Below are 22,527 nucleotides of genomic sequence, written 5' to 3' on the forward strand. Positions count from 1 at the left end.
GAATTCAGATCTGTCTGCCCAACTCTGCAAGGCCTCTACCATGTGGGCAGATGGCATTGAGGTGCCCAGCACAGGCAGTCAGCTATATGGGTTAGTAGTTGGAGAAGGTTAGGAGTGAGTTGACGTAGCTTCAGTCAGACCCATGAACTACTACTCCATTACAGGACCTTAAAGAAAACCACTGCTTTATGTGCCACCATTTCTCCAGCTCATAGGATTCCCCACATTGGCAAGAAGTATGCGGATCTTTGCTTGGCAATATAGAAAGTATTATTGGCAGAGCCGAGATTCTGGTTATACAAACACGTGTTCTCTTTAAATATGCGCCCCTTATGACTAATGGTGTTTTCTGTCCAGTTCCTTTGAAACAGCAGATGTGATGTCTTTATAGAGAGAAAAGATTTTGTTACCTTGGCTGGATTGTCTGCACAACGGAGCTGAAATGAAAGCAGCTTTTGTTAATAACCACTCTCATTTCCCAAGTCCCCTTCCATGCCAGCCAGCATAGAGAGGAAGGTTTGTCTAGTGGTTAGGGTGCTGCCCAGGGTTTGTGAGACATGGTTTTGGTTCTCAACTCCACCACGAACATTTCTATGTGTTTGAGCAAATCACATGGCTCTTCTACTCCTCAGTTCCCCTGGCTGTAAAATGGAGACTCACGAGGGTACTGCAGTGCTCAGTTCATGACACATAAGGGCAAAGGTGACTGGTAGGGAGGGACAAGGGGGTATGTGCCCCCCCTGACAGGGCTGTCCCCCACTGCCAACACTGTGGCGGCTTCTGCGGGTACTCACCAGCGCCGACGCTGCCGGCTTCTGCAGGTGCCCCCCCAGACTCAGGAGTCACCAGTCGCCCACGCATAAGGGTCACATATGGAGAAAACATTCAATATCTTTCAATTTTGGCAGGTCCTACGCAAATGACGGTTGCTCTGTGGTTGGCTTGTTTGCTAGCTCTGGTTCAGGAACAGAAGCAGGTTTATAAAATAAAATGGAGAATGTTTCCTCATTGGATTAAAGCATGTTATCAGGCATAGGCCATATTGAGAAGACCTTTAAAACAGGAATATGAAAAATGTGTTCAAAACAGTTGCTGCTGTGAGTTGTCAGTCAAGACCCGGTGCAAGCTGGGGTGCTGGTAATAGAGAGCAGGCTCCTGCTGGGAGGAATTAGCTAATCAAATAAAGAAGAAAGCAGCAGAAATGCAGAGGGGAGGGAGAGAGAGGCTTTGAGAAGAAAAAAGCCCAGAGTGAATGATTCCCAGAGCTGCAAAGCATTGCAAAGCACCAGCTGGTCACCTCATGCTGCCCTCCGCCAGATAGGGCACAGCAGTCGCAGGCTGCAGCATCTATCCTCAGTTAGGATCATGCCTTGCTGCTCGGCCTCACAGTGCGGCAGGGGAAGGCTCAGCAGGTTCCCTGGGCCATGGACTGAGTCTAGTGACAGGACTGGCTGGGTGGCAGCACTGGTTTGGGGACCAGGGTGGGGCAGGCAGGCTTGGCTCAGACCCAGACCAGGCTTGTGTCTCAGCCTTTTCTCTGGCTAGACCAAAACTTCAGAGAAGTTTTGTGGATCGGGGGAGAGATTAGAGGCCACTCTGCCATTGCCCTTTCTGAGCCCTGTTATAACTTCCCCAGCACACCTCCTTCCCCCTCCAAGCTGTGGCTGACACCCTGGTCCATTCTGCCTTCTCCAATGCACCTGCAGGAGCCCGCTTCCCTCACAACCCTGGATTTCCACATTGCTGCCCCAAAGTGCCCTTCACGAGCAATGCCAGCTCCTCCTCTCTGAGTCTCCTCTACAGTCACATGGCTGTCAGACCTCACAGTCCTCTAGTCAAGCCCCAAACTGTTTCATCCCACCACCTCCCCAGCCAAAGCCACCGCTTGCTCTGCAAATCCCCACTCCCACCTGTCTCTCTGTTTTTTTTCTCAGAGAAATTTCTTTTGCTCTTTCCTGCCTAGAGCAGGGGGTCAGACTCGATGATCTGCAAAGTCCCTTCCAACCCTAGAAACATATGAAATCTATGAAATTCTTTGTTGGCACCAGGAAGCTCAGGAACATGCACCCAAACTGCCCTGCTCACACCAAGCCCTTTCTAGGGCTGCTCTTTGTATGCCCAAGAAAGCAGGCATGAAAAGGCAGGGTCCCAGGAGATGGACTGCCAGAAGTTCCCCAAAGGCTGAGGGAGGGACTGGGCAGAGGAAAGAGGGATGAGATAACCCAGTGGGGCTCAGAGAAGAGGACCACAGAGAGGCGGGGTAGACAGAGCCACCTCATTGGGTTCTCAGATCTGGAAGCAAGCAAAGGGTCCAGGTGACGACTGAGGAGAGAAGAGGAGAGAGCTGGGAAAGAGGGTGGGAGAAACCTGAAAAGGATGAGGAGCCCCCTGCATGGTCCGTCAGCCACCAGGTTGCTTCGGAGCTCATCTAAGCAGAGCCTCAGTGCTCGGGGCATGCTCAGATGCCTGAGTCCCTGACTGTGTGCCAGGGGAACCCTACCTCCAATGCACCACCCTGAGGGCAGGGGCTTGTGTCCATGCATGAGAAATATGTCCTAAATATGCTCCTGGGGTTTTTTTTTATATATATATTATATCTATGCTAAACAATTGGTCTGGTACCATGGTTTTACCCTGCTCATTGCCATCTTTGCAAAGCCCAAGACCACATTGGGGCAGCAGCTGCTCTGCCTCTCCGAGGTTTCCTACCGGGACAGTGTGGTCGAGAGGATATGGCTCTAGTGGGGGACTCAGGAGTGCTCGGCCCTATTCCCAGCTCTGCCACTGGCCTGGCCTGTGACTTTAGACAAATCACTTCACCTCTCCATTCCCCCACCCTCCTCCCTTGTAACTACTTGTCTGCTTACAGGTAAGCACTTCAGGTTAGGGAGTATCTACCGTTTTCTGGCACAGTATCCAGAGTGGTAGGGCCCTTACCTCATCCAGGGGCTGCTGGAATATTGTGGATATGGAGGGTGGAGGGAGCTGGACCTCGATGCCTCCGTGACTTTCACTCTGAAGCTGTCACCCTCCCCCTTTCTCCTTCTTCCTTTCCCTCAGGCTGGTTGAAGGACAGAAAGGGTTGAAAGTTGAAAGCAAAGCCTTCTTCTCCAGCCTGACTTTCTTCAACGTCTCTGAGCAGGATTACGGCAACTACACATGCGTAGCCTCCAACCAGCTAGGAAACACCAATGCCAGCATGATCCTCTACGGTGAGTAGGGCTGGTGGGGCACATGGCAGGACGGGGTAAATGAACGCTTCCCAAGGCAGACAGTGACATGAGGGCTCCAGACAGGAGCAGAGAGGAAGAAGGTGGAAGGATGCAAGCCCCACAGGGTGATCGTTCATGGGTCTGACTGAGACGAACCCGCCAGAGCACACCACCTCCGCTCATCTCAAAGCAGAGATGTCACAGGATGGGATGTGTCCTCCTTACTGTCTCTGCCCTGGTGGGACTGGAAGTTTGGCAATGAGCAGATCATACAGGCTCAGCTGTTATTCCCAGGAACAACACAACCAGAAACACAGCGGGCCATGCCACCACCACAGCCCCAGGGTGGTGAAGGGGCTGCTTAGGGCCAAAGGAAATTAAGCCTCCATGCTTATTTCACCCCAGCTTCCTCCACCCCTGCCTGCAGCTCCAACCTGCAGGAAACCACTGCCCTGCAATACCCTTCACCCTGTTCATTCATTCCTGGATTTCTCCATGCCCTCCGGCCCCCAAGCATCCCCAGCCCTGTCCTGCACAGACCCTTGTGCTCTTGCTTGAGAGAGCTTTCTCCATCTCCTCACAGTCACCGGCTTGTTCACTCCCTGCTCTCCTCAGCGGACTTCACTTTTTTCCCTTAAAATCGCCCCTTTGGCTCCCTCATCTGCCTACCCTGAAAACCTCTCAGAACTGAACTAGGAGTCATTTATCTCATAGCTCCTAAATCAAAATACCTATTTCCCCACCACAATCTGGGGCAGACAGAAGCTGGAAGTTGGGAAGGTGAGGGTGACTGGACCCCATTACTGGCTAAAGCAACCCCCTGCAACCCATTGCTCCCAAACCCATGCAGACCATTGGAAAGAGTGCTGGTGACTTCTCACCCTCCACCCCACCCCCCTTATTTCCCCATGTTCATGGCACTTTAGTGGTTCAGAACAGGACCAGAAGAGGAAATATTAGCACACAAGTCAATAGTAGCGTGTGGAGTATTTCCACCCTGATCTGAAGGAATCAGGAAGCATGTGAGAAAGTCTGCTTTGATGAGATTTCTAGCCTCACACTGCAGGTTGTGGTAGCTCTGTGCAGGCCGATATAAAACACCCAGGATTCCAGGGGCTTATTCAAACCTCGTCACATGAGATCCTCCCAAATACCAGGAAGGATCAGCTGCTTGAGTTGCTGCTTTTTTCCGAACAGCACAATAAACCATGACAGCTTGTGCTCTGGAAAGAGGCTCAGGCCTCAAAATCCACCTGCAGACCCAAGGGGCTTTGAAGTGCTCCAAAGGTCACGTGTGTCCTGAGCCAGCACTTTAGTCTAAGGCCTCTTATGAATGCAAAAATTGGATCCAGATCTGAGCTGGGACTTCAGCCATCTCAAAGCTTGAATTCCACCAAGCTGGGCCTTGGAGCTATCTACTACTGTCTTCACAGTCAGTCAGAAACATGAGAGGACCCCTCGGCATGCTGCTTTTGCTGAGTGCATACGTGCAGTCTCACAGCAGAGTTGTGCAAAGTTCCTGTACCCAAACCTGAAAACGGGGAGCACTTGCTTTCCAGCAAACCTGACTCTTAAGCCGGTTTCACTGACATAGGTAAATCTTCTGACCAGCTAGAGACAGATTCCAGAGAAGCCCTTGCCAGCTTCTGGGTTTAGTAGGAAATTACTTCAGACCTAGCAATTTCTCCTGGCTTGGGCTTAAGATGTGACCGTTTTGGCTGAGTTTCTGTTTGAGGTTTGGGGTCTATCCAGATCCCAAAATCGAGATTTGTAATTGCACAAGTCCGGGAAAGGGAGTCGGGATGCTTGTTTCCTAAGGACAGAGACTTGATCCAGTTATGACATTCATATCCTGACCAGGATCTGAACAGATCTTTGGACTAGGATGTTGTTTGAAGTCTTAGGACCGTATGGTTGAAAGGGACCTTGAGGGTTCTCCAGTCCAACCCTGAGATCCATCTCCACTTTATGCAGCCCTGAGATGCTGTCCTAAGGTTTCTGAAACAATTCAGAGCACAGCACAGGAGAGCGTGGCAAGAAAACTGTCCTTGTGTGATCAAGCTCATCCTACAGGATTCCCCTTTAGTGGTATGAGCTGACCCCAAGTCAGAGAGCAAACAGCCCGCATGGCTCCATCATTGCATGTCATGCTCCAGGTCAGATTTTCTCTTACTGCAAAATGAAATTAAAAAAATGACTCTTCTGGCAGGATGTGGAGGGTGGGAAACATCATACCCTTATCTTGAAGCTATTTTCTCTGCATGCCAGAGCTGTGTTTAGAGTGATGCATCCATATGATACCACTAACAGTCTAGGAGGGCCATAATAGCTCAACATAATTTGTCAAGGCTCTTTATGCTACGGCAAGCTGAAGTGTTAGAGCCTGCATTGCTGACCAGGAACTGCACAAGGAGCAAATCCCTTATCACCCCATTTCCAGATTGCTGCCCATGAAAAAACTCTGGCCTGCTGGTGTACATCAAACTTAGGGCTGTAACTACTATTGCCCGGCTTCGCACACCTCAGCTGAGAATGAATCTCGCCTCATTATAAGCACTGACCTAACACTGCACTTGTGGACATCGCTAAGCTCCACTCAAACCAATGATGCCATTGTTTCCATAGTGACTACAACAGGGAAAGAGCAGAGAGAGACTTTAAAAAAATAAGGGAACAGAAATCTAGGCCCTATGAGACTCAAGCAGAGCATGGGATAGGTGCTATTAAGTTTGTATTTACACCTGCATGGGCATCTGTTCAGCAGTCAGACCCAAGACTCCTGGTTTCTTTTCCTCACTTTGCCCCTGATTCGCTGTGTTAAGTCATGTAGCCCCAAATTAGTGCAGCATGGCAATGATATGAGGTTCCTGAATTTCTGAGCATCTAACTTCAGACACGTCAAGCTGCTGGTTTTCCAAGGTACTGAGTGCACATAGCCCAAACAGGGCTCGCTGCTCAAAGTTAGTGCTGTATACATGTTTGGAGCCGTGCAAAATCAAAGGCTGCTGTTAAAAATGTGGATCTGCCTCCATATGAGGGCCTGAGCACACGGCATGCTTATAGTGGTGCAAGCAGCATTGGTTTTGTACGCCAAAGTAAATGACACCAGGGCCTAAGGTAGCTCTTCCAAAATGCCTATACATAGTCAGCACTCTTACACTGTCTTACCACGAGGTGGTCAGGGAGCGGGTAATATCCTGCTTGCTTTTAGCAAACAGCTAACCAAGATGAAAGAGGACACACAAGACTTATACCAGTGTAGGATAAGCAATGTAGTTCACTCCTGATTTTCCACTGGATTAGTCTACACTGGGTTAAGGTAAGTTACACCAGTGCTTGCTCTTTTTTTAAACTGGAGTAAAAGCCAGTGACACTGGTATAAACTTGCTGTATGTCCAAGCCCCAAGTTGTTGATTATCCATCTAGAAAATGCGTGTAGCATGGATGCGTGTAACAGGGTGGTTATATCTCCCAGTACAGGCAGAATCATTCACACGGAGTGGGAGGCGGGTTTGTAGTTACTACTACCCTCTTCCTTTGTAATTTAAGCTCTCATAGGGGCAGCCTCATTCCCCCAGGGAGATAATGTAGGAGATCAGCCAGCATAATCCAGTTGTGGGTGGTATTAAATCAGCACATGCACTGGACTAGGCACTCCATCCCCATTTCAAGCAAGTGACCACTACTTTTTGTGCTGCACTGTGCCTAGAAGCCCAAATTGCAGCCACTTAGTATCACTGTTTCCCCCTTTCTAGCATGACGTGAACCTCTGCTCATGTGAACCTCGAGTGAACCTATTCCACTGATGGACTGAGGTTTCCCAAGGCCCTCTTCCTCCTTGCAGTCCATCCTTCCAGCCCCTCTGCCTTTGGGAAACAGTGCACGTTTCTATCAGCTTGTTCTGGGCTTCTGGACTGGTGATAAACTGGTCTGAAGGCTTAAGTACCAACCAAGGCTAATTGGGTAGCACTGCTCCACACCACACTATTATCGGGCTCTAGGGAGGGTAACACTGGAAATGCACTGAATCATCTCTTCCAGTTTCCCATAAATCAGGATGTTCTGACTGTATATGACGTTAACACCAGCTGGTGTTACAGGGGCCATGGGATGGTTGGGAAGATGGATTTATTAATGATTGAGCACACGGGATGAAAGACAGACATTGAAAGAAAACATTTTGGAGCCTCACGGCCCCTTCTGCATTGCTCCTCATACCATCCTGAATGGGCATACCATTGAATAGCACTGCTTTCCTGAAATAAAACACCCTACCTGCAGAAGGGGCGAGATAGTAACACCCTGGGACCCCAATCCTGTGAGTGAATCTGCTTGGGTGCAAGGATTCAGCTACCAGTAGTATCTCGCAGGCTAGGCTGGGTGCTAGGACTGTCCACATCATTCATACAACGATACAGTCTTTGCAATACTTGACTTCATCCATAGTGCGTACCGTGGAATAGGGCCCAGCAAGATTCTCCATGCTGCAGGATGGGGAAATCCATGCTGGCGAATGACTCGCATATCACTAGGTTTCCATTTTCATATGGCAGGAAAGGCAGGTGAGGTTCCCAGGAGATAGCATTGGGCTACTAGAAGATGCCCTTGAACTGAGTTGAGAGCCTTGGGCTCTATTCTGAGCTCTGTCAATGGCCAGTTGTATGTCCTTGGACAAGTCACTTCTTGCTGCTCTGCCAACATCCTTGTCTTCAGGGCAGGGATTGTTTCTCATGAGGTGTTCATTCAACACCTGGCACCATGGGCTCAGTTGGGGCTTTAGATGCTATTGCAATAACGTCTCCTTTGCAAGGCCTGTCTAATTTATCATTTCCTAGAATGATGGGGAAAGGACTTCCAGAGGTCATCTAGTCCAACACCCTGCTTGAAGCCGAATCCTCCCTATCCAAACCATCCTATACAATCCATAATTAAACTCTTTGTAAAACTACCCTCAACTCTGACACAGCACAAGGCATAACACCCTATCCTGCCACAAGTAAAGAGGGAATCATCCCACCGAATCATCCTTCCCATGGTTTTCCATGATTCATTTCAGTCAGTTCAGAAAGTGTCTGCCATTCTTCCCCACCATCCACCTCAGCCCCAGCCCTGCCCCTCCCACGACATCTCTGTGTTGCCTGATGATGTGTCTGTGGAGTGATATATAAACTATATTTTTTTTTGTCATTTTTCTCTTCCATTGTTTCCTCACCTGGTTTAGAAATAAGTGAGCCCACAAGCTCAGCCTTGTTCCAAGGTCAGTATTGCTCTTGCTGTATGTCACATCTGCTGTTCCTCTTCCCCACCCTCCTGCCTTTAACCTCCCCCACCCTTGTGCCATACGTCCACCTGGTCTGATGCTGCCTGTCTCCCTGTCCAAGAATATGCATGGAGGACAGTGCCGTGTCCTGCAGGCAAGCAGAGAGCATGCAGGTAGCTGGGCTGAGATTAGTCACCTGGGATTTGTCTCTAAATCACCTGGCTTAAGCGTTCCCTGCTCACTGTGTCCAGAGCTAACTGTACAGATGTGAACAATCAGGTTCCGATTCTTCCCTTCCCGGCAAGTGCACCCAGAGCCTGTTCCAGCTGGACTTTGCTTTCACAGCATCACACCATAGATGCTTGCAGCCGGTTACAGGAATTCAGTTCTACTTTTTCTCCTTCTCCTGTGTGGCAGTGCAGGACGCCTCCCTGGATATTACTGCAAATCGTGGACCCAGTCCTTCAAGGTACTAGTCATCACCAGCTCCTAGTGAGCACGTCTGGGAGTTGAGGGCACTCAGCATCTTGCAAGATCCTTTCTCTAGATAGGGCAATCCCAGGCCACACTTTTATAGTCAGCACAGTGTCCACTTACAGTCTGATGAAACCCTGGGGCACATTGAGAGGGCTGTTTGCACCAATGCTATGTGCACGGTCTTAGGCATGCTGCTCCCCTGAAGTTGGGAGTCTGTGACTAAGGACCCATGTGCTACACTAATTGCTCCAAATCAGGCCTCTTAGCTTTGCCTAAAAGGGAATGCTGGTCAGGGCACCCAGGCAGCAGATGAACCCGCAGGTTCACAGTAAATATGTGGCTCATTGTCCCATGGGTGGAGTCCCTCTTGATCTCCTTGCAGTCCATCCTTCCAGCCCCTGGGCATACACAGGTGCCAGTTGATTATCCTGGACCAGGCATCTGAGCGTCTCCACCTCCGCCACCCTCAGAGATAACAGGAAGGGTCCTGATGGCATTGCTCTGAGCATGGAGACCACCTGCCTGTAGGTCCTGTGAAGAAAGGAGAGGGAGAAGAAGGGAAAGAGCAGAGCATGGAAGCGGAGGAAGTGAGTATTCCTCCCTGAAGCCTGAACGTCTCCGCCAGCCCGTGCCAAGAGAAGATACACAGGGAGGGCTCCAGCGATTGCCTCTAGCCCTCCTGTTTGCCTGGCTCCCCTATTTGTGACCCAGCCAAGATGACAAGGGAAAGAATTGGGGGGTGGAAATAGCAGTTACTGCACAGAGCTCTTTAAAGGAGAGAAAAGAGAAGGATTTTTAGCTGTACCGGGAAATGTGTTTGCATCCCCCCCACCCCGCACAGTGTGTCAGCAGAGACAAGGACACCTCATCCCACGTGTGGAGATGTTTATTGACTCATCCCTTCATCCTTTTGTCTTTTTTTTTCTGTTTGTTTCCCTCCCGCATGGCTCTCCCCGCATCTCTCCTCCTCGTGCTTCCCTCCGTTCTACCATGTAAGTACCTTCCGGCTCTAACGACTCACATCCACTCTACTAACGAAGCACTGTAGCCTTCTACGAGAGGGAGGGTTAGGGAGGCAAAGCTGATGATATGTCACAGAAGCCAGCTGGACCTTGCACAGAGATGGCACATATGCATGTTCACTAGACCAGATACAGCAGTCTGAGGGACGGCAGAGAGAGGCAGGTAAGGTACACACAGCAAGACATGAGTGGGTGCCATAAATCATTCTCAGTAGGGGTTGTGAAGAGATGCACGGGGTTGCAGCTCTCCATATTGCTGTATCACAGAAGTGGGGGTGGCTCTAATTTGTGGTTCTAGTCTTGTGGCATTGCTGGGGGGTGGGAGGGTTCCCAGGACAGAAGTTATTGATGAAAGCCACTGCAGTAGCTGGATGGATGATATAGATGGTTGTATAAGTAGGCAGAGAGAGGGAACAGATAGTGCTATAAATGTATGTGTCATACACGCCTACCCGTATGAGGTATGGGGGAGTGAGGAGAGGGATGGATGTATACAGTAAGTAGAAATTGCTAGGTTTTTACAAATGCTGCAGATTTGCCAAGAGAACAGGGCTACACCTAAAAATCCTGATAACCGTTGATAAGCACACAGAGTCGCAAGCCAGGTGTGCCTAATTCTCACCCATCAGGGATGTTCCTGAGACATGAAGAAGCTGAAGTGAGTCTGTATTATCTTGGGCTGCACAGCTATTCAGGTCCCATGGCCCCACACCAAGCAAATGCTCCCTTTTACCTTCGCGATATTCTGCGACATTCACTAATGACAGACTTGCACGGACAGAACGGCTCAGATCTTTTCTTGGTGTAACGCCGTTGCTGTCAGAGGAACTGAACCAGCACAATATCCCCTGCAAACTCCACCAGACAGAGGGCACTGAGTTTTCCGGTGGTGTTGCCTGGGGCCTACCTAAACATTGTGTTGAATAGCTCAGGAGCCAGCAAGATTTTGATAATGAGACAAATTCAGCTGGTCAGACTGCTGGGATACCCTGGATTTAGACTGTGGTGTATCAGGTTCAACAACACTGCCGCCATCCTGGTTGTGATGTAGGGGAGCAGCGATGTGCACAAATACCTGGTGTTGTCTATGTCTGCGCAGCAGCTAGCTCTCCATTTTGCTCTGACCCCACCATAGACATCCAGGTCTTCTTTGCCTCCAGCCAAGATCACTACGCTGCTTTCTGCTGGAGGCCCATTGCCAAGACCACTGGGGCTTCAGCTAAGGCAGGCTGCAGTTGCCCAAGTTGGGCCTACAGAAGCTAGTAAAAGTAAACTACCCCTATATTCTGAATATTGTTGCCTGATTCCTCTTGAGTAAAATGCATGGTGCTTGTTACCACCCAAATGTGGCATGGGCCCCACTTGTCTCAGAGATCTTCTCGCCCTCCATCACACCAAGGCTGTCCATCCCATGGGTTATGTGTGTGGAGCTTCTGGCACAATTACTTCTATAATAGACTCTTGCTATGGGGTTGGTGAACCTGAGCCTGGCCACACTTAGGACTTGTAAAATGCACTTGTTTTCTCAGGCCCCTCCAGAGGACAAGCCTTAACCCAGATCATTCAGTCTGCTGGCTAGGAGTCCCTTCCTTCATTTCTCTTTGTCTTGCAGATACCCAGATTAGGAAAGAGCAAGCTGAAAACCACTGGTGGCTTGCTTTCTTTGAGTGCAGAGGTGCAATTGGCTTCTACTAGTAGGCCCCTGTGCATAAACTGATAACATAGTTGGGGTTTTTTTCCAGGGAGAGCCAGGTGGTCCTGGAGTCTTGTGTCTCCAACAAAACCCAGTGCTGGCTGCTTTCAAGGCAATTATAATGCACCCAACTATAATGATATCCCAAGCAGTGTATCTTCCTGATCCCAGCTATTATTGCTCAGCCTGTGACCTGAAATGTCAGGTCATATCCTCTTCTAGGCTCTTGACAGGACTTAGTGGGAGTCAGTGACTGTGCAATGCCCCACACTGCCCATTTACAGATGCAAGGTTCACGGGGAGGAGAATTGCACGACCAGTTTGCACAGGTGCTCCCATCGCTCACTGGTTGCATTCCCTGCGGGACTGTTCAGCCTAGGGTCACTCTATCTTGCTCATTTACTGTAGAGTTTCTCCTCAGTCTTTTATCTCATTTCCCCTCAGTCTTTTATCTCCCCAGCACTAATCTAATATGGCTTTTGATGGTATCAGCGCTCAGAAAAAAAGTCATCTGATTAATGTTTACAAGCTTCACAGTGATCATCAAGCCAATTTATTAGCGAATATAGGACTGGAGTAAACTCCTGACATCATATAAGTGCACTGCAAAAAGAAGTGGTTATCAAAGACAGACTTGGCATTCCCTGAGGATTAAGGAGAGTTGGTTATCTGCAGAGCTTTTAATTCTGTAGTAGTTATACTCATAGCACATGCCAGAAAAGTCAACCAGGGTTTATATGCTACAAAACAGCCGTTTTTGGGCTGCATGTTTTCTTGAGGAGGGAAGGGAAGAGGGGATGAGGAGTTTGCCATGTCTGATCTGGGGTTCTTTTGCATGAAATCAAGAAGAAAAGTAGCACGCCTAGATGCAGGGGTGGCAGGAGATCTTTCCAGCTTTAACCCCATATTAAAGGAAAGAAAGGACATGTCCCCACTAGTAGCCTGGATCATGCTGAACATATACCTGGACATATTAAGCTCCTTCAAGTCCACGTATCCTTCTTGAGGTATCACATGAGTGCTCTGCGGTGACCTACGCTGGTCCCAGAATATGGAGATGATTCCTATCCAAGGACAGACAATGCTGGGGTTTATTGGGAACTGCAGATAAGACAAACAACTGTGGGTCATTTCAGTCAAATGAAATGCTCAGAGGTAAAGACCAAAGCCTTGCAAGAGCACTGCTGATGGTTCGCTTTGCCATCTATGAGAGCACTGACATCATCTTGTGCATCCTATATGGTGCGCGCTGCGCAGCATGGGATAAACGGTTCAGTTCCCATGTGCTGCTGTACACATAATGGTTCTCTCTGTCCCTCCCCAGTATAAAGATGATATCCGAGCTATCCAGGCTGAGGTCATAAAGGCTGTTCTGGGAAATACCAAGATGACCCTCCCAACACCTTCTGTTGGCCTGTGACTCAGCTGTAGCCCATTTTCCATGTGAGAACTGAAGCATCTTCTTGGCTCGAGGGTTTTCACATGCCATTTAACAGAGCTGTATGTGGCCCATGACCTATCCCCATGCAGGTGCAGCCATTCCTTCTTCAAGGGCAGAAGCAAGCAGTGTGTAAGTTAGAGGGGAAAACACCGCGCGTCTTGGGATCAGTGAATATTCCTCTCTCCTTCCAAGCCTGGAGAGTGACTGGGAAACATTCCTTGTTTTAGGTCTGTAGCTACAGTACTCTGAGACTCTTGCTGGAGATTGCCCTCACAATGCAAAGGCATTAGGGTTTCAGAGTTAAGTATTACATTCCTAAGAACAAGTTCTAAAGCAATTTCCAATCTGCTTTGCACAGAGAGAGGCCTAACCCTATAATTGACTCAGGCATTCTTTCTGTTGTCAACGCCAGAACAAATAGGCCCCACGTTGTGACAGTAGGCAGCGCAAGCTGCGTTGGGTTAGACTAGGAGCTGGACACACAACACATGCAACTGTCTTCACAGGAATGGGCACAGGATGAATAGCCTGACACTAGTGTAAAATCACCAGAAACTGGTCTAGAGTTACCCTGGGAACAACAAATGGGGTGACTTAAGGGAGTATAGGTAGTGTGTGTCCACAGTTAGCCTTGAGTAGTTATTTGCTCAGTGCAAATAGGCTATAACCTGCTTCCGGCCTCCACCCGCTCCTGCTCTGCAGTGGTGAGGCACTGTTATAGAGCCTCGCATGGCAGCTACCCCAGGACAACTGGTCTCCAGTACTGAGCTCCATGTAATTTATACCAGGGCACACAGCTGATGTATAATGCACCAGCAGTGATGTGTCATGTATCCAGGCTGCACAGGTAGAGGGGGCGAGAGGAACGTCCCTCTGTCCTCCAGCCCCCAGAAAGAATCTCATCGGCTTCCCCCCCACGAGGACATTGTGAAGTCAAAACAGCAGAATTGAGTCTCAACTGTGCATTTGTGTCCATCTCAAGCACTAATAATGGCTTTCAACCAGCACAGATGGAGTTTTGTACTTTGTTTTCTGTGAAAAGAAATAATTGTTGTTTAAATTGTAAACATGAGAGTTTGTACCTGATTGTTAAACCATTGTTACCGCTGCCTGGAAACTGTTTCTCGGCCTTTCCTGCTTTCCTACTGGGCTTTCAGGCTAATCAGTGTCACAAATGACACCCCTTTATAGGAAGATGGACACCTCCAACGCTGGCTCAGAAATGCCATTTGGTGTTAACTGTTGGTGTGCGCAAACAGTAGACACGTGTTTCCCAGCTTCTTCGTGGTGAAACGTGCCGTCAGGTGAACAGTTGGGATGCCTTTGCTCAGAGTTTACATGGAATTTCTTCTGGTTTAAATACACTGGTAGAAGGGGCCATGTGGCAGAAAGCACACCAGTTGTGGAAGAAGGCGGTGGTACCAGTGGTATAAAAGTGGCCCCAACTCTCTTACCACTTGAGGAGAGGAGAAGGGTCGGAGATCTCTTGCTCGATCTGGAAGTGTAGAAGATAGAGGCAATTCAACCATGTCTCTGTTATTCCAATCGTGTCATAGCTCTGTGAGTGTGCAAGGACTTCCGATTCTTCCTGCTTGTTTCCCAGGCTCCGTGCATTTGTGTACAGGCACTGGAGGTAACTAGATGATTGCCCTTTCTCAGAAAGAATGAGAAGGCCTCCCCTGTTGCCTTCTCCTGCTTGTGCTTCCTCCAGGTCACCTGCTTCCCCACTTACTTAAGGGCCTTTGTCTCCATCCCCTGGCAAACCTGGTTTAAAGCCCTCCTCACTAGGTTAGCGAGCCTGTCTGTGAAGATGCTCTTCCCTCTCTTTAGCAGGTGGATCCTATCTCTTTATATCAATTCTTCCTCTTACAACAACATCCGATGGTCGAAGAAGCCAAAGCCCTGCTGGCGACACTATCTGCACAGCCATGCATTGATCCGCAGGATGCACCCATTCCTGCCTGGGCCCGCTCCCTCGACTGCAAGCATCGAGGAGAACTACTGCCTAAACCCCTGTCCCCTTCACCCTGGCACCCAGAGACCTGTAGTCACTTTTGACCTACTCAGGGTTACCCCTGGCAGTATCATTGGTGCCCACATGGGCAGCATGGAGTAGTAGTCAAAGGACTGGATGAGTCTTAGTAATCCTTCCAAGACATCTCGGGTGTAGGCTCAAGACAAGCAGCAGACCTCTAGAGACAACAGGTCTAGCTGGCACATGGAAGCCTCCACCACCCATCACTTCAGCAGGCTGGAGACTGGCTAAATAGCTGCTCTGAAGAGAAGGACCTGGGGGTGACAATGGACAATAAGCTGAATATGAGCCAGCAGTGTGCCCTTGTTGCAAAGAAGGCTAAGAGCACATTGGGCTGCATTAATAGGATCGTTGCCAGCAGATCGAGAGGAGTGATTCTTCCCCTCCATTCAGCACTGGTGAGACCATGGTTGGCGTCCTGTGTCCAGTTTTGGGCCCCCCACTACAGAACAGATGTAGATAAATTGGAGAGTCCAGCAAAGGGCAGCAAAAATCGGGGGGCTGGGGGACGTGAGCTATGAGGAGAGGCTGAGGGGACTGGGCTCAGTGGTGGCAGATGACAGAACAAGGAACAATGGTCTGAAGTTGTAGCAGGGGAGGTTTAGGTTAGATATTAGAAAGAAAATTCTCACTAGGAGGGTAGTAAAACACTGGAACAGGTTACCCGGAGAGGTTGTGGACTCTCCATCCTTGGTGGTTTTGAAGACCCAGCTAGACAAAGCCTTGTCTGGGATGATGTAGTTGGGGCTGGTCCTGCTTTGAGCAGGGGGTTGGACTAGATGTGACCTCCTGAGGTCCCTTCCATCCCTAATTTTCTGGTTCTATCATTTTTAAATCGACTTATGGGGCTTAGATTCAATTTAATGAGAATTGTACCTCCAAATCCCCTATGCAGCTCTGAAATCTTCAGACACAATCTATAGGCAAGTTTGCCCACCTGCAAAACAGGCGTTACCCTCCAGCCTTTCCATTAGCTTTTTTCATCTTGTATACTTAGATTGTACATCCTCAGCATGGAAAGTGTCCTTGCTAATGAGTATGCTCAACAGAGTGATTTGGGTGTGCCAGGGTAATAGATAGGGATCTACTCAATTCACAGATTCGTGGTTTTCAGGAAAACCATGAAAAAGGCGGTTTCTGCAATCACCAGGAAAGCGGGTGTTCCCATGATTTTACATGAAATAGCTGGGGGAAAAAAAACTTACTAGACATAAAATGCTGGCTCCACAGTGTGGGGAGGAGGGGATCATGGGTAGAAAAAGGAGCAGCCAGGATGGCAGACACCCCCCGCCTCCCGCCCCCCCGCTGCTGATTGGCAGAGAGGCCTGCCTTTTATGCAGCAAGGTGCAGGGCCACATGAAGGGCAGCCCTCTCCGCCAATCAGAAGCGAGGGGCAGGGCTGCTGGGGCCTCACAGCCAATCAGCAGTGCGCTAGCCACAAAAAAAGGGAGGGGGGATGTTGGCTAGCCACAAAAAGACGGTGAAAATGGCGCCAGGCATCATGAGCAGTCTACGATTTTTGCACATTTTAAGTAGATCCCTAGTAATAGAGATAAAAAAAGTGGGATGAACATGAACAAAAACCAAGAGAAATTAGTGCCGGGTTCTGCACTTCTTACTTCCCTGCCCACTGCTTTCCATGTGGAAAAACGTTGTACTGTTTAAAAGTAGAAAGACTGGCAGAACACCTAATCTGACCTGCTGTGTATCACAGGCCATTACATTTCATCCATCAAATTTCTACACTCAACTGAGACCAATAGCTTATGTTGGACTAAAGTATAATGTGTGCCAAAGCATATCATATCCTCCAGGAAGGCATCCAGTGTTGACCTCAGGACATGAAGAGCTTGAGAATCCACCACTTCCTGGTTATTTGTTCCAGTGGTTAATTTTTCTGTGTTGAGGATCCGTCTATACGACTGCCCTGGACTCATCCTTTTTTATCACTCCACCAATCTTTGCATGATCAGCACAGCTTATCAGCCGTGGTTGTACATTGTTTTCCACTGTGCTCTGGATTGACTTCACTGCCTGTCTTGATTAGGACGTTGAGTAGTGTTGAACCAGTACCAATTTTTTTTTTTTCAAACGCCGACTAAAAAGACCCCCATTCAGTGCTGCTTTCCCACAAACAGCGCCTTCCTTCTCATCTGTCGCTTGTACAGTTCTTAATCCATTTAAGACGTGCACTGCTGTCCTGCTTATATTTTAATCAGAATGCCACGTGACACTAAGTCTTACCAAAGTGGAAGTGTATTTCATCTGCGCAGTTCTCTTTATCAACCAAACATGTAATCTCATCAAAGACAGAAATCAGGATTCTTTGACCAGTTCTCATTTCCATATAATCATGTGGACCGGCATTAATTCTATTTCTGTTCTTTAATTCTGTATTAATTGCATCTCATGTCAGCCCTCCCATTATTCTGCCTAGGATTGATGACAGGCTTACCAACTTCTAATTACTGGAGTCACCCCCTTGCCTTTTTATAATAGTGATACACTGTCCACCATCTTCCAGTCTCCTGGAATTTCCTCGGCATCCCGAGATGTATTCAAGATTACTTTCAAGAGGCTCCTAGCTAGTGCCATTGGACTCATGGAAAGGAAAAAAAAAATCTACTGATTTTAAAGGGTTTGTTCCCAGGAGATGTTAACATTCTCCTTGCTCAGTAATAAACTGGAAAGTACTTCTTTATCCTTGTGTGAACAAGCGTATCTTTTTTGTATATAGAATACCTCTGTGTTTTCTGCATCATTAGTAATTGTACCCCTTCCTCTAGTAATGTGTTTATATCACAGCTTGGGATTCATTTGTTACCGCGTACTTAAAAAACAAAACTAAACCAAAATTGCCACTATCCTAGCCCTACGAGGCATAGTTTTTTTTTCTTTCTTTCTTGAAATCTTAAGCTTCCCTTTTCAAATTTCCACATTTCATAACCGCTAATTAAAATGAGCTGCTCTCCATTTTTCCCTTTTCCTATTTCTTACATATTATATTTCTTTTCTAATATCTTCCTTTCACCCGTGAAACAGAACGGACTTTGCCGCCTAATAAACCTTCCTTAAAGAACTCCTGTTTTTCACATTTTTGATTGTCTATTTCTTTCTGAAAGTCATTTCACTCATCACTTTTTCTCAATATTGGAAATTAGCCCTATTGAAACACAAGTATACATATATTCTGTATATAGCTCTAGTTAAGACTGGCCTGTCCTTTGTTTGCTTATAGTGAATATAATCAGGTCATGATTACTGGTCCCTAGGCAACCACCAGCTTCCAGTCCAGTGATGAAGCCATCCTTATCTATCATAATGAGTCCCATACAGAATGACCTTGTGTCAGGTATAATACTCTTTGTGTTAGAAATGGCATCATCTAGATCTCTTAGAAAGTTTAATGTTATTTTACCACTGGTTTCATGAGACCTCCAGTTTATGAACTCCAAGTCGAAGTCCCCCATAAGGACACTTTCCCCCCTCCATTACCCCCACTGCAGACAGGACTAAGAAACGCTTTAAGGAATAACCTACCTTCTTATTTAGCTTGATTCGGGAGTCCATAGCAGATTCCAGTATCCGTATGCATGCAAGATCCCAAAGCTCCAAGTTATTGATAATCTCTAACAGTTCTGTCCGTAACGTGGAGCTACATTTCTCACCGTGTTTACCACGGTTATGTGTGGCTCTACCCCAGCATACCGATGGCAACGTTTTGCATGGTTATAAATGACAGTACAAGACGTATGGAGTTAGAGAATCAGGACCAAAGAGAAGCAGCTCACTGTCTGAGTAGACTTAGCCCTGTGAATAAGGGTAGCAGAACCAGGCCTTTTAATTATCCTTTCTCCAAAATCTGTTTACTGAGCCCTACAAACTTTGTCAGGGATCTTGTCTTATTTCTTTGCTAATCATGAATAAATATCCTTAAAAAATCATTGTTTTAAAAGTAATGCACAGTAATTCTTATTGCAGGCCTTTCTTTTAATTTAATCACTAATTTGGGCCTTTTTAATCTGATCAAGACTTTGGGAACCAAATATATTTTTTTTGTTACTAAAAAAGTACAATTCAATTTCTCCTTTCATTGTGATCAATGTTGATTGCCGCCGGCAAGTATGATTAGATAATTCTATCTACAATTTGCCATGCAATTAATAAGGCTGGGACCATAGTTCTACATGGGAGAGAAGGGCCTAAGGGAAATCCTCATCATAATAACAATATAACCCAAGTGCCAATCAAAGCCATGTTATCTCGACACTCCAGACCAGACTCAACCCCGCCACAATGCTGCTGTTATGCCAACAATGAAATGTGTCCCTGAAGGAAAATGGAAGGAGGGAGAGATTCTTAGCTGGTGCTAATTGGCAGAGCACCTTTGAACTTGATTAGTGACACTGCCATATGCTTTGCCAGCTGTGACGGGCGGTCTGTAATGCAATCAGTTGCTCTTGCGTGGCTGGGTTGCACAGCCCGGATTCACACTGCTGAGAGCCTCGCCGGTGTCATCCTAATGTAGGAGTACGCCAGGTTGAATTCTGGCTGTTGCCAAAGTAGCCACTGCTCTCTGGTTGCCTCCAATGCTGGGCATCCTTTTTTGTGATTTTCCAGTCTGCTGCAGCCCTGCAGCTCCAGGTAGCATTAGTGGGAGCTGCCAGTGCTCAGCATCGTTGCAAAATGGGACCCGTGGTATCTCTGATGGGGTGCCCAAACTAAGAGGGACCCAGAATCAGTGACTCCTTGGGCCAGATCTGGACCTTTGCCAGTTCACACCAGCTGAGGATCTCACTCAGATAACAGTGATGGTCATTCTTTGCATTCACAGTGCTTTGCATATTGAAAGCCCCTTACAGATATTAACTAATTCAGTCCTCACAAGACCCCTGCGAAGGAGAGAGTGTTGTACATGATGGAAAATGGAGGCAGAGAGGTATGGTATCTTGCTCCAGGTAGTAAGCCTTGCCAGATATAGAGTCTGGGACCACCTGGTTCCAGTTGCCTGGAGGTGATTCTCATTTCACTTGCTTCTCCTAATTAACTCGCTATCTAAAGTATTAGCCAGGGCAGCTCACACAGTCAATGGAAGGCCTACTATGGACAGGGGTTGAAGTCCCCTTTCTGCCTGGTTAATCTTTAGTTCTGACTTTTGCATTCCCTTGTCATGCATGGAGAAGGAGGCTGGTGGCAGGCTGGGAAGAAATCTCTAAAACCCCGGTTTCATACCTCTTCATTGTTAAGGATGAGGTAGACTCACTGCCGTCACTTTGGTACGCCCTTCTTCACCCCCCGGCATTGCTGGGTCCCCGGTGGTTTAGGGCAGGGTTGGCAGGCTACTTTGGTGGTGGTCTCCAAGTTCTCAGCAGGTGCACAGCAGAGGGATGCAGCCCTAGCAGAGGCCTGCCGTGCCAGTCAGCACTTTAGGACTCCATAAAACTTACCAGCAGACAGTTTGCATACTTGTACATCTGGCATTTAATACTATGGTTAAGGTTAAAAAAAAAAAAAAAAACAAGGGAAAATTCAAATGGTTGTACATGTGCAACAGGCTTCTTTTTAATAATTGTATTCAGAAAGAGCTTTGTGCTAGTTAGTATTAGGGTACTATTGCGAAGGCGTTTGTGTGTATGCCTTTCCAGGAATGCTGCCAGTCTCATTTAAAAAAAGAGCATTTTGAAAAGCAGACTTTAGTCCACTGAAATATTTCAGAGGATAGACTTCCCAAGAAGGTGGTGCAGTGCCCAACCTTGGAAGTCTTCCAGAGGAGACTGGATAGACACCTTGCTGGGATCATTTGATCTCAGCAATATTCCTGCCCAAAGCAGGGGGGTTGGATTCGATGATTTCTCAAGGTCCCTTCCATCCCTTAATTTCTATGATTTCTGTGATTACAGAAGAACAGGCAGGTTTCTTAGATGTGCTGGGGACAGCTGGCCCTCTGCCTGATGTCTATGAATTGTCCTCCTCCAGCAGGAGATGATCTCCCTTAAGGCAGGAGATGGGGCTCTTTCCTTTTCAAGAGTGCTACATTGGACAGGGGAGGCAGGATGATGGCCCAAGCAAGTAGAGGTGAGCTTGAGTCTGACCTCTTCAGTTCTGGTGAGTTGAGATCTTGATCTAGACTTGGCGAATAACCCAAGCTCTCTAATGGCCCAGCCCCTCATGCCTGCTGTAAGTTCAGAGAGCATTTGCAAAACACACCTGTCTGCATCAGAGCTGATTCTCCCCTCCCTAGGGACATTGCCGTCTGGGACGGGCATTGCATAAACCAGTTTGAGCTCAATCAGTTAAGTCTGATACGACGTTCACCCAGGTTTATCTCAAACTGGTTTTGACCATTTTGAAACTGGTTTATGTGCACTGGATGTCTGTTCTGTTACAGGTTTTAACAAGTTTCTGATCACTTAAACCGGTTTATATGTAATGTCTGTCCCTAGCCTATATCATTAACTCATGTCTATGCAACAGGAGTGTGCAGGGAGTCCAGTTCAGAATAAGGGTGCGGGGCCGTCCTTTCGCACAGGGATAAACGACTCCACCAGGAGCAAAGCAGTGGGGAATCAAGTCCAGGGAGACACAGGCCTTATTAAATATTCCTAGCAGCAGCCGCACGGAGGATAAAGAGGGAGGCACAGTTTGAACAATAAGCCCACAAGGCGAGCAGGGGGAAGAGTCAGTTGAACTATCTTTAAATGGAGCCTTTCCATTTATCTTCTGCCCTAACAATGACTTGTTCTTTAATTTTTAGAAGAGACAACTACAGCCCTGACACCCTGGAAAGGTCAGTAAAATCTGCTCCCTTAACTGTGAGTGCTCCCCCAGCTCTGGTTTCCCTGCTGCCACCAGCCCCTCTGCCTCCTCCACCCTTTATTTTCCTGCAGTTGATCTAACCTCAAGAGATCTGCTGACTAGAACCGATCTGTTGTCCCATGCCGCCCCTAAGTGCGCCAATTAAACTAACTTGCTTGTCGAACCCCTGACTTGCGACTTAGTAGGGACCCCTGCAGCTTGCCTAGAACTGCTTGCAGGGGTCTTATTCTATAGCATGTGCAATTAGGAGCAGGAACTAAAACTGCAATGAATGTAGCCTCTGTCGTGTCAGGGACTCTGCTGCCTGTCCTCCTTTCTCATAGCCTAACACTCTGCAGGGATCTTCTGTAAGGAGACTTTTCCGCTGCATGCCGTGTGCTCCTTGCCAAGTCCTCTATCGCGCCACCCCCCCTCCCGCGCTCTGTCCCCTTTTGCCGTGACAAAGATCACGAGGGCTTTCTGGTCTGATTCACCATGCTTCAGAAAAAAAATGTGTCTCATTTGAGGCCCTTATTCCTCCCAGATGTTTTCAGAGCATAATTGATGCATATAACATTTCTCTAGGACACTA

At 47.9% G+C, this 22,527-nt stretch overlaps 1 protein-coding gene across 9 annotated transcripts in view; it reads left to right on the forward strand.

Annotated features, from left to right (window-relative positions):
* NTM (neurotrimin) overlaps positions 1-22,527 on the forward strand; it is a 735,295-nt gene that overhangs the window by 707,155 nt on the left and 5,613 nt on the right. For 3 of the 9 annotated variants that reach the window (XM_059719464.1, XM_059719470.1, XM_059719471.1), the window contains 3 exons: positions 3,061-3,212; positions 8,434-8,469; positions 21,895-21,927. In XM_059719464.1, the coding sequence (XP_059575447.1) occupies positions 3,061-3,212; positions 8,434-8,469; positions 21,895-21,927 (221 nt within the window). The remainder of the gene's footprint in view (positions 1-3,060; positions 3,213-8,433; positions 8,470-21,894; positions 21,928-22,527) is intronic. The other 6 variants (XM_059719467.1, XM_059719472.1, XM_059719465.1 and 3 more) reach the window with 5 other exon arrangements.

This window comes from Alligator mississippiensis, chromosome 16, assembly GCF_030867095.1.
Source record: "Alligator mississippiensis isolate rAllMis1 chromosome 16, rAllMis1, whole genome shotgun sequence".
NCBI lineage: Eukaryota > Metazoa > Chordata > Crocodylia > Alligatoridae > Alligator > Alligator mississippiensis.